This window comes from Papilio polytes, unplaced genomic scaffold (assembly GCF_000836215.1).
Source record: "Papilio polytes unplaced genomic scaffold, Ppol_1.0 DF822511.1, whole genome shotgun sequence".
NCBI classification, from domain to species: domain Eukaryota; kingdom Metazoa; phylum Arthropoda; class Insecta; order Lepidoptera; family Papilionidae; genus Papilio; species Papilio polytes.
The window spans coordinates 136,926-146,092 of record NW_013526693.1 but is presented as its reverse complement, the minus strand read 5'-3'; the positions used below and the strand labels follow the sequence as shown (position 1 = coordinate 146,092).

At 36.1% G+C, this 9,167-nt stretch overlaps 1 protein-coding gene across 1 annotated transcript; it reads left to right on the top strand.

The window, feature by feature from the left end:
• The first annotated feature begins 268 nt into the window (after window positions 1–268).
• Window positions 269–4,057, top strand: LOC106106039 (C-5 sterol desaturase erg32-like). Its single transcript, XM_013286565.1, has 7 exons — window positions 269–401; window positions 653–885; window positions 1,764–1,960; window positions 2,712–2,960; window positions 3,103–3,286; window positions 3,471–3,643; window positions 3,729–4,057. Exons 2-7 carry the CDS (start codon window positions 654–656, stop codon window positions 3,888–3,890), a joined length of 1,197 nt encoding a protein of 398 aa, XP_013142019.1. The 5' UTR covers window positions 269–401; window position 653; the 3' UTR covers window positions 3,891–4,057.
• Window positions 4,058–9,167: the final 5,110 nt, after the last annotated feature.

Sequence of the window (9,167 nt, the reverse complement as noted above, 5' to 3'; positions counted from 1 at the left end):
TCTTTTAAATCATCATAACTCCCTGTTCCCACAGAGGTACTCGTAGCCAACCTTAAGTTAGGTAACTAGGCCATAAGCTATGCTGGCTGACTGCGGGTCGGTGTCTTTTTAATATGTATGGTAATTGAAGGTATTTTAAGTAGATATTCACTTTTCCAGATGCATACGGATATAGATAAGGAATTTTTAATTATCCATACTTTATTCCAGCTATGCGATAAAGCGAGTAATCAGAATAAAACGTGAACGTAAGCAATTTATCAATTAAATAGCAGTTCGTGTGATAGACGTACATTTATTTGCATATCATAATTAGTGCCAAAAAGACGTGGTAGTGAAATAAATACCGTTTCTTTGTGATAGTAACAACCGTGTAAGAGACAGGTTATATTGGAAATAAGGTAAACAGTTAAATTAATTTAAATAATTTATTAAATTATGTCACAACGTCAACGAACGGTGCAAGTATATAAATATAAGAAATTATTACAAGACGTTATTACACCTTTTTTAAGCAGATTATAGTGTCAAATGTTATCTGCACTACAAAAATATTTACATCATTTTTTTATAAATTACACACGAATGTTTTCACTTTCGAGTTTGAGCGGCTTTAATAGTTTAGACTCGTACAGAAAAAACTTTTTCACAGCATGACGGAAGGCCTAGTCCAGAGGCCTGTGAATGGCCAGACGACAAAGCAACCGGACAAGGATTCAACGGAAGTTAACGATGGACCTAAATATTGGGATCCATTGACAGATGGCGTCAAATGGATAGAGAAGTATGCTGAACCTCTGGAGGACTTCTTCAAGAGACTGCCAGAGTTTATCAGCACCTTCATTGCCACATTTGCGGTGTTTACTTTTGGCGCCACGTTGAGAGGTTGGTTTTGATTTATTTACTTAAAAAAACATATTTCATTTGAATAATCCATCATATGCATTTAATAGTTATTTGCTTTGAAAGGATTTTCCATTTTCACAATTAATATTTTTCATTAGAATAATCGTTCACAGTATATTGGAATCGCTGATAAAAACTGTAATTATCTAATGTATGTTGGTTTATTTTTAAACATGGATGCCTTATCACTCTACTCACCCGCTTGTACCTTAAAATTTATACTTTAATATGAGATTTGAGACTCGTTTCAATCCAGTGAAAGTTACCAACATTGGAGTTCGGTTAGCAACAATCTTGTTAAATCCGTATCATTTGTAAATACAATAAATCGTATTTCAGAACGAATTGGATAAGATAAAGAAATAAATGATTGTTGCTATTTTATTTTTCATATTAGAAATTATTGCGAAATTAACACAGATTTTTATATAACTACCCTGAAAGCAAATGATACAAAGCGATTTAATTTTATGTTATTCATTCGCGACTATGTCTGCGCGGAATTAAAAAATAATTTAATGAGTTGCCTATGTTTTCTTCTATGCTCTAAATCTATGTAAAATATCATCAAGATCCGTCCAGCAGTTTAGGAGATAAACTCTAGCAAACATCTAAATATCATCACCATTTCACTATAACTACTTCCACATTAGGGGAATTCAGAGCCGACCCTAAGTTATGGGTGACTAGGACATAATAAACCTCGCTGGCCGGATGCAGGACTTCACACGTATCTCTGAATTTCTTTGCCGAAATGTTCAGGTTGCATCACGATATATTCCTTCTCTGTAAGATTATCGGGTAAACTATTTTAGATGAACTATTCATGTACAGACATTTTTATGTATATTTTCCAGGCGAATGGGTTGTAATCTTGGTGACGGCGCTGAAGCAGATCACAGGACACACGCAGAGTGAGCGCAACATGACCACTGAGGAGATATTCAATATGTTTACTTCACAAAACCTCAAGATGGAGAATTTTGGCATCATTTTCATATTTGCGCACGTCGTGTCTTTGTCCGGGTACTTTCTACTAGGAGGATTCCTTCATGTAAGTTTCATAGTTCTCCGTTTTTTTTATTTCATGCAGCAAATTGTAGCATTTCATATTTCTGATTAAGCACCTCAAATATAAAAAAGACTTCTTACATTCGCAATTTTCAAACAACACATTTGTTTTACACATGTGATATACGAGTATTAAAACAAATTTCAAACACTTTTGGTAACCGGCTGGAAATACAATGAAAATATATATTTAGAAACATTTTTATGTAATTAGGTGCACCTGCGCCTTGCCACGTAGTTATCGTATATTATCGACCATTATCTGCTCAATAACGAATGTACGTACACACGTACCGCCAATCTTGTACAGATTTTTGTTAATCCTTATCACTATATCAAAACAAAATACTAAAATAAATAATCGTTTACAAAACGAGTTTTAAATAACTTAATGTTGCCATCGACGATAAAAATTATAAAGAACTGGACGCATCGATCTGCCAAATATTTCATCTTTATAACATGAGAAATATCTCATATTGATTTGACTTAATAATATCGAGATTTGTTGATATTAAATATGTCAATTTGATAATCACAAGCACGTCAATACATTTTATCTCAAATTCCTAACTATTATCCAATACTTTTTTAATCTATTCCGCTATGTAATCAAACTTTAATACAATTTCATTTCAAAGATTTCTAATCTATTGCGAACATTTGTTTGTTATCATCATTCCCAGGTATGAGCCGAGTATCACTAATCTGTGACCTTTTTTGTCTTGTTTCAGTGGTATTTCTACATGCAGAGGAAGCACCTCGCCCACGAGTGGAAGATCCAGCCCACCAAGTGGCTGAGCCCCGAGCTGGAACGGCACGAGATCATGGTGGGCACCTTCTCGCTGCTCATCGTCGGCTCATTCTCCGCCTTCCTCGCCTGCTACATCTATAACGGGAATCCCTCAACAGTCTACTACCAATTCGACGAGTACGGCTGGGCTTGGTTCTTCCTGCAGTTTCCAGTCATATTTATCTATATGGTAAGTAATGAAATGGTCGAAGTATTTACTACCCAGGTTACCCTCAATGGAAACTTTCCAAAACCGCACAGAATACGATGTTAATTAATTAGTCATAAAATTAAATACGTTTGTGTGTAATCAATGTCTTGTACGCTTTCAGGATTACACGACTTACATCCTTCACCGGCTGTACCACACGCCGTGGCTCTACAAGCACTTCCACAAGCTGCACCACAAGTACAAGCAGCCGACCGCCTTCTCCGTCACCGCCATACATCCCTTCGAGATCATGCACGTTCAGCTCACCTCCTGCCTGCCGCTCTTCACTTTCCCCGTGCACTGGAGTCAGTATAAATTATTTCTGATATTTCTATGTAAATTTTCTGAGTACTACGCTGAAATCGCGTCAATCTTGATCGAGTAGGACAAAACTTGCGGGATCACTATCGCAAATTTATTAAATACCAACAGTGCATATATTTGCACATACGTTGTTCTGGTTTATTAAATTACGAATTACGTTCGCAGTGCCGTTCTACCTAGTGGCGTTGTACACTTACTACCATGGCATCATCGACCACTCGGGCATCAACTTCAAGGCGCAGTGGTGGCAGCCGTGGCAGCCAGACGCAGAGTTCCACGACCAGCACCATCAGTTCTTCCACTGTAACTTCGGATTCAATATGACCTTCTGGGATAAGGTTGTGATGTTTGCAAATGTTAACAAAACTACATACATCTCTATTGTTTTACCCGTATAATATGTTCGTAATATGTTTGTTACAGTTGCACGGCACGATGAGGAAAACAAACCACGTGTATACAGAGAATACTTACCACGGTGAGGCTCCGGCGGCGAACTCCGCTGCGGCGCGGGCCATCATTGCGGCCGACCCCGAGGCCAAGCATCAGCTCCAACAAACTAAAACCAGCCTCAACGCAAACTAAACTATACTTGATTGCACAATAAAAGAAAGGAATTTTTTCCAGTCTTTTATAATATATCGAAAAATTATACTGTGATGGATTTACCATTGATGTGATCGTATTTAATATTTTAAATATAGTAATAACTTTAGACCTAATAAATGTAAATAAATGTTAACTGAACTTAATTGTTTCATTTTCTTTTAGACTAGAGGTTGTTTTTTTTTATTCCGCTCTCCATTCACTCTAAAAGCACAAACTCGAGCATACATAACATTTTTGATGACATAAAAGCAATGAATATTATATACATAGGTCCATTATGCATATCTTGGATACGTTAGTTACGAGAAGTGCCACGTTAACAGTTGTCCAAGATCTATCAACGCGTTTCGCTAAATTCGCCAAATATAAACGAGGTGTCTTTATCAAAAGGGTAAATGAAGAATTATGCTGACCGTACTGTCAGCAGAGTTTGCGTGTGGAAATTTAGGGGCTTCGTGTGTACACCCTACGTCAGCTGATCGGGCGACGCCGACGCGACGAGGTCCGCTCATATTTACCCACCCTGCTACGAACGTGTTCTACGTAATTTAATTTCATGCTAACCAAAGACAATTTATACTTGAAATGGAAATGTCTAGCGAATTGTGAGGTATTTGAGTGATTTACACGCACCAGTAAACAACATAGTTTTATGTATTTTACACAAATATGTGGGTTGTTCCTAATGTAATAGTCTTTTAGTTTTACATAGCGTTTAGCGATATTATTATTTATTTTAATAGTAAATTAAATTATTAACATTTGGCTTAAGTAACTAAATTTATCTTTTTTTCTTTAAAACGTAAATGCATTGCAAGCATTTTCTTACAAAACAGCAACAAGCGCTTTTAAAGAAAGCGCCTATTATAACGCTAAAGAGCGCCGGCGCCCTCTAGCGTTATTTAATTTGTTAAAAGAGTGCTCCCGCCATAAATAAAAAAAATGAAAGCACAAACTCCAGCAATTATGTAAAATGCCCCATTTATAACGAAGACACAAAATCTTTACATTTTTAAATCCATGTGATTATTTTGAATCTTGATGTAACCTTAAATATTAGTTTTTTTTAGAAAATTTTTGTAAGTTTCAGTTTATCTGTATTAATTGGGACACGGGAACACGGCTGCCGGAACAATTAAGAGAAGTTTAAGAAAGTTTTAATTCGAATAGTAAATTAAACAACTTTTTAATGTTACTTTTATCGCATTTCCTTTCATTAAGGTTAATTTGAATATAGAATGAGCTCTGAGCAACTCCGTGGTAAATCTTGAATACTACATTTGCGCTGTGTTATGAACAAGTATGAAACTCCACACAACTTGAGTGGTTTCAATAAATATAACAAACGCACTAACGACCTGTAGTGGGACGGCAGAAATGTTCGCGAAATGTGTAACTAAAAATAACCACATAAATATTGGAAAAGTAAACATTGATTATTGAACATACATGAGATTCTTGTTTAAGATTACGTGAGGGGTATTGAAAAATACCCTTAACTGAAAATATAATATAAATTTTACAAGTGATATTAAATTCCATCGCAATGCAGGCAAATATTGCGAGAACATCAGGTTTCGAACAAAACGAAAATTTTATGAAGCTCATACTTTTTGTTTCAACTTTTCCTGTTACTAGTTTCTTTTGTCGGTGGCGGCTGAAGTGCGAACTTTTGTTCATACCCGCGTTTACACAGTTAAACTATGAAAAATGAACTGTACGGTTTCTGGGAACCGGTTACGAGGCACGTTATGCAGCAATTTATGACGTCATCGAAAACTGACCACCCTCTAGAATATAACTACTTCTGAGTTACCTTCTTTATTACCAGCTTTCAGACGTCGTAAGTACAGCCGGGGAATCTCGCGGTGTTACAACTCAAAAGTTACAATTGATGGATGAGACGACACGGGTTAACGATAGGACAAGGCTTTTAAATGTGTTTATGTGACAAAAGTTGGTCAGCGATACACCAGTATCATTTGTAATTACCTCGTCGTTTACGCAACTTAAGCAAGGCTGTTAAGCTTTAACCTTATTGGTTAAGTTGACAGAGCACGAAAAATGGCAGCGTTCATACAATGAGATTCATTTATCAGACGTAACCTCTCAAATAAACTAACAAGAATTATTCACTCGAAATGCTTAAAAAGTCAATGGAAAATAAAATACCAACGTTCTGAGCCGTGAGCTCAATAAAGCGCAGACCGTAGACGGAACAAAAAATACTAAAACCGGGCGGTTGTGAATAGCATCGAATCATGTACCATGAGGGTATATTTTAAAGCTATTCATTCTTTGAAATCGTTCAACGTTACATAGTTTTAGTTGTTACAAACCACAGATATTTTATTAACATTGTACGTATTGTTAAATCAAATTTTAACATTTTACGCAGCTCGACTTGTATTGTAAGTTACGAAGAAAGGTAATAAAAGTAGATAATTATGCTGCTGGATAATTTCAAGTGTCCAGATGCGGCCATTAAAAACATTTGCAGCTTATTCTCTTGTCTGTGACTTCATAATTTAAGGCAACCCGCGCGCCAACAGCTTGCTTAGCACGTGAAACACTAAATTCACAGTTATTTATTAAGAGAACCTAAGATTCTTTTATTTTCTGTTATATTTTTAAGTGAGTTGAATACGTAATTTGAAATATAAAGTTTAAACTCGTTTGAATTTTCCATGTTTTCTTGCTAAAATTCTCACTCGATTTATTTAGGCCATTTAAATTCTCGTTATATCGTTTTCCAATTTACATTTTCAGAATAGCATAAATTATTTTACCTATTGAGCGAGGGTTTTTTCTCTTTTTATTGAGCTGGGAATGGATATGTTGATTTCTATTTATTTTTTTACAGCATTTTTATAAGCGCCAATGATTGAGAAATTGAGAAACTAAAGGTTAGAGTGTTATGGAAATATGCGGAGATGATGATCACATAAACAAGAAAGTATGAGGATTAAATTTGAATGGCTACAAAGGTAAAAGACCGATGAAAGCATGCATGGATGCATGGAAGAAGCATGGAAAAGGGAATGATTTGAACTCAGATATGACGACTGATAGAAATGCTCTTCCATAGTGGCAGCAACGTACTGTGCCGACTCCGTAGGGACTAGGGCAGGTTGATGGTGAATATTTAAAGCATTTCATTATCATAAATCTTTTTATAACGAGTGCGGTTTAAAAAAAAACAGTCTAAGTATTATCATCGACACTTTCTTTGTTGTCTTTTAAAAAGGCACGTTCATCGAGTTTCAGAAATTAAGTTTAAACTGAACTCCTGTAACAGGAAGTAATTTGGAAGTAGATTAAAGCGTACTTATTATTAAGTATAGTAAAAGTACCGTAATTAGTGAGCCAGTCGCTCGTTACTGCGCTGTTCTAGGAACAGATAAAACGAAATGATCCCAAGTGTTGTTTCTAAACTGCGTAAATGATCTCCGGCCGTTATGAGGATAATGTCTATCAAAATCACATCATAATGACACGATACGCGCTAAACGGATTTACAACACACAAGCCAGTTGGCAAATTAGCGAGTTCTTGGCACACCGCTCCCGATGGGCCTTGATAGGGGTGGCTTAGTCAGGTTAGCTGATGAACATTCTTTCATCTTTAAATTTCTTCGTAGATATGTGCAGGTTTTGCTTCTCCGTAATAGATGTACACATATTGGCACATAGCGAGGATCGAACGAGTACCTTTTTACGTGTTCCGATCCGGATAAATGCCTCACAACTGCGCCGACGCTGAAAAAGTTGTACAGTCGAGAATGTCCGCTGTGATGCAGTTACATTTAATGGCCTAATTTTAACCAAACTTTACAATACAAGTTTTAACTTGAGAACGAAATTGTGATAGATATAAATATCTATCTAATTGACCGACTTCCCAAAAGAAGGAGGTACTCAATTCGCCTGTATGTTTTTTTGAATGTTTTGCGAATGTTACTGTAACAGTGTTTAAATTATGAAGAGTTATGTATTCGTTTAAATAAAGTACGTGAATGTTTTGCCATTTAAATATTAAAATCGTTCCCTGGTTCAAGCTGAGGACTTATTAAATATGAAGCATAACAGCGAGCAATGAAAAAATGTTGAGCTCGTTACGTTATATAAAGACGCATTTAAATAATTTATGGTTCATAATTTGACGGCGGCGCGCGCTCCCTGACATCCTAATGTAAAGTGAACTCATACGAAACCATAAAAAGTAACGTCTTACGAAATTTGTGGGACGATTTTTATAATTTCACGCTAAAATTAGGACGCATTGCCAACATTAAATTTAATAGGCATCGACTGTGATAGCATAGTTAATTGTAAAGATTTTTTAAAATTGTAGAATGGTAAAGGAGCAACCCTAAATTCGTCAAAATAGATGCAAAGTAGATGTATTTTTACTGGAGTCTACAGTAAATTATTTTGGGTATACTACTCTTCTGAAAATGAAATGTACCTGTAAAATAACACTGAAGGAAAGTATACAAATTGTAATTATTTGCTTCATTATAATACACCTTGGGCAGTACTTGATGTTTTAATTGGTATTAAGTAAAAACGTTTCCACTTTGTAGAGCGGCCATTGGTCGGCAGCCGGCAGCCGGCAGCAAGCGGCTTACAATAATTGAGTGGAGGGAAATTAAAGTGGGATCATTTGGGATGCTTGATATACGTAATTGTTACAAAATATTCACGCGAACCTACTTCATTATGCTTTATTAAATTGAAATCTACTAACAGTATTACATTGGGTACTCAGTTTTGCTGTTTTTGATCCAACGCGGAAGGAGTCGCGGGCAAAAGGTAATTTAACTATGAAAATATTTTTTTAAGGACATAAAAGCTCAAGTTACTACAAGTTAGCTACAAGTTTGAAGAAAATGAAGAAATATTTAGTATTAAGAGAAAAAGCAGTGAAAACCTTAATTACGATTAAAACAAGTCAAATAATAGCTGTTGTCGCAAGTAGAGCGTCAAATACGCATTGTTATTACTTTACCGAATCAATGCGTCGTCAAGTATGTCGTAATGTTACATAACGACGTAACCCGCAGTGAAAGCTATCTGAAGCATCATCACACTGCGCTCTTCATAAAAACTAACGACAACACTTTCGCGACAAAAGCGTGGAGTGTTCGCATGAGTACATTACGCCTAAGCGACCGTTCGCACGGGCAGACTTTGTACGCCGCGGTAAAGTTCAAGGTCAGCAGACTTTTTACGCCTACGAGATAGGTGTTCG